We start from the raw sequence: 2,295 nt of genomic DNA, 5'->3' as shown, positions 1-2,295 counted from the left end.
GGTGCTTTGGAGAACAAAAGAACCAATGAACATGAGTGCTCATTATAATAATTTATTTGTTAATACATTTTTTGAAAAAGCGAAGCAAACACAGACTCCTATCATTTAATTTTACCAAAAGACTAAATGGAGTGTTAGGTCTGCCCAAGAGAACAGCCCCCTTTCCTCACCTCCTCTTCATGAAGGACAGCACATAGCCTTACCAAAAATCAACTGCCCCGAAACCAGTAACTGTAACAGTTATCACCTGACTGTGAGTGAGCAAAAGGATCCCAGGCTCTGAGGTCACTTCCTCATCCTCTGAGGTCATTTCCGCATCCGCTGCAGCCACATCTCCTCCTTGCCTTTCCCTATATAATCTTGCTCCATCATCAGTCAGACCTCTGCAGGCTACTCACTACTTGCTACATGCCACGCATTACTTACTCACCAGTACCTACTGCATGCTACTCTCAAGTGCAAGCCAGCAATTTGGTTCGCCTAATAAACTCTCTTCTGCCTGCACCACAAGGAAACCTCCTTTCACCAGCCCTTACAAGGAAATATAAGACCGAGCCACATTTTACCTCTTTTTTTTTTTTCACTATCTTGTGATCCCAACTTCACATTTTAGAAGCAAATCCTTATTGCAATGTTGGCTTTTCTTGTACTGAACTACAACAAAGGATGCAGAAAAGTTTCAATTGGTTTACAAAACAGCAAACTAGGTAAACAGGAAAATCAACCTGTGTTCCTAAACGTTCATAAATGTTGATTATGGAGGTGAATAAGCTCTTTAAAGGGACTGCAATGGAAACAGGAAAAGAAGCTCAATGTGCAAGTTATGACCAAATAACAAGAACACAAGGGAGATAAACACCATGGGTTTTCCAACCCCAGCTTGCCACATACTATTTAAAAGGCAAAGAGGCCTTTTTGACCTCAAACTGAAGATTGTCTCCAGTTGTACTACACCTGGGAGGATCTGCTGGGTTGGGTGCTGGCCCTGTCAGATGTACCAAGCCTGGCTGCAATTCTGGCTTGTATTTGCTCTTCCTCGCTTCTCAAGGCATCCTCATACTGTGACTGGTAGGCACCAGGAACAGTACCATTGACCTTGGCCAAATACTCCAGGACTTTCATCTTGCTAATTTGGGCATGAGCCTTTTGACCCCATAGGAATTCATAGTATGGAGGATCGCTGTTGGGCACCTGACGATACTCTAGATACTTTTCCTGTACCAAATCTTCGGTGATCAGCTTCCTGGGATCCCCAAAGACGGGGTGCTTCTTCCCCTCATATATTCCCAATATATTCAGGAATTGCCACATGTCCTCCTCAGAGGCATGGCTACCATTCATGAAGATCACACCCAGAATAGGCATTAGAAGTCCCATCAGAGAGAAGTCCCAGCTCTCATCCACACTTTCTTCATTGGAAGGATCCAGATTGCTAACAAATGCATACGTGTGGCCAAAGGTGTCAATTTCCTTCAAGCAAAGGCCAAAGAACACATCCAAGTGTTCAGCAGCTCTCCAGAGAATCTGAGGGAAGGACTTCTTAGGGACCATCTTCAGCATTTCAGCCTTCTTAATGGGCTCTTTCATTTTATATTTGTACAGCAGAAAATCCACCAACATGCCTACCTTTGTGGCCAAAGGATCATTTCCTAGGCTCTCCAAGAAGGGTGAGGTACTGGAGGAGCTTGAACATTCTTCTACTTCGCTCTCATCCCCTGCATCATAATACTTGCATGAAACATCTACATCAGGAGAGCAGGTAGTTTGAACTCTCTGACACTTCCAGGGAAAACCTACAGTAGAGGTGGTCGGGGAAGTGCTTCCAGAAACAGCAAAGGAAGAACATGGAGACTCATCTTCCTCTCCTGCAGTGGCTTGAGCATCCTGGAGATTTGGTTCTTCACCTCCAGCCGGGCGGAGCTCCTCCTCTTGGTGTTCTTCATGTAGTTGACTCCTCTTACCACCAGACATGATAACTTGTGCTCAGGGACAGTATACCAGACTGTGGCAGGAGGAACTGAGATGTGGGCACCTGAAGGTATAGGATAAAGGGGAGTGAGCCTCTTCAGTAGACACAAAGCACCCTGGCCTTAAACAAGACCCTGTGAGTATAACCACACAAGGCTCTTGTCATCCTAGACAGCTTAATCCACAAAGCACTGAACATTAGAATACCAGAATGAAGGGCCAATCCATAGACTAGGAGAAAATAATCTCTGTAACCTACTCAGACAAAGTTTAATTTCCAAAATATATAAAGAGCTTAAAATGACAAATAGTTGGCTCAATAAATGG

The 2,295-nt window shown here is 44.3% G+C and overlaps 1 protein-coding gene across 1 annotated transcript; it reads right to left on the bottom strand.

The window, feature by feature from the left end:
- Positions 1 to 948: 948 nt before the first annotated feature.
- On the bottom strand, positions 949 to 1,971 carry LOC138839937 (melanoma-associated antigen B2-like). Its single transcript, XM_070039406.1, has one exon. It carries the CDS (start codon positions 1,969 to 1,971, stop codon positions 949 to 951), a length of 1,023 nt encoding a protein of 340 aa, XP_069895507.1.
- Between the last annotated feature and the right edge of the window lie 324 nt (positions 1,972 to 2,295).

The sequence above is a fragment of the Dipodomys merriami genome, unplaced genomic scaffold (assembly GCF_024711535.1).
Source record: "Dipodomys merriami isolate MVZ:Mamm:240054 unplaced genomic scaffold, mDipMer1.0.p SCAF_3, whole genome shotgun sequence".
Lineage (NCBI taxonomy): Eukaryota > Metazoa > Chordata > Mammalia > Rodentia > Heteromyidae > Dipodomys > Dipodomys merriami.
Note: the sequence above shows the minus strand (reverse complement) of the source record. Positions and strands in the feature narration are given on the sequence as shown.

Coding starts and splice junctions, on each gene's coding strand:
- LOC138839937 (XM_070039406.1), bottom strand. CDS start 1,971: ATGTCTGGTGGTAAGAGGAGTCAACTACATGAAGAACACCAAGAGGAG.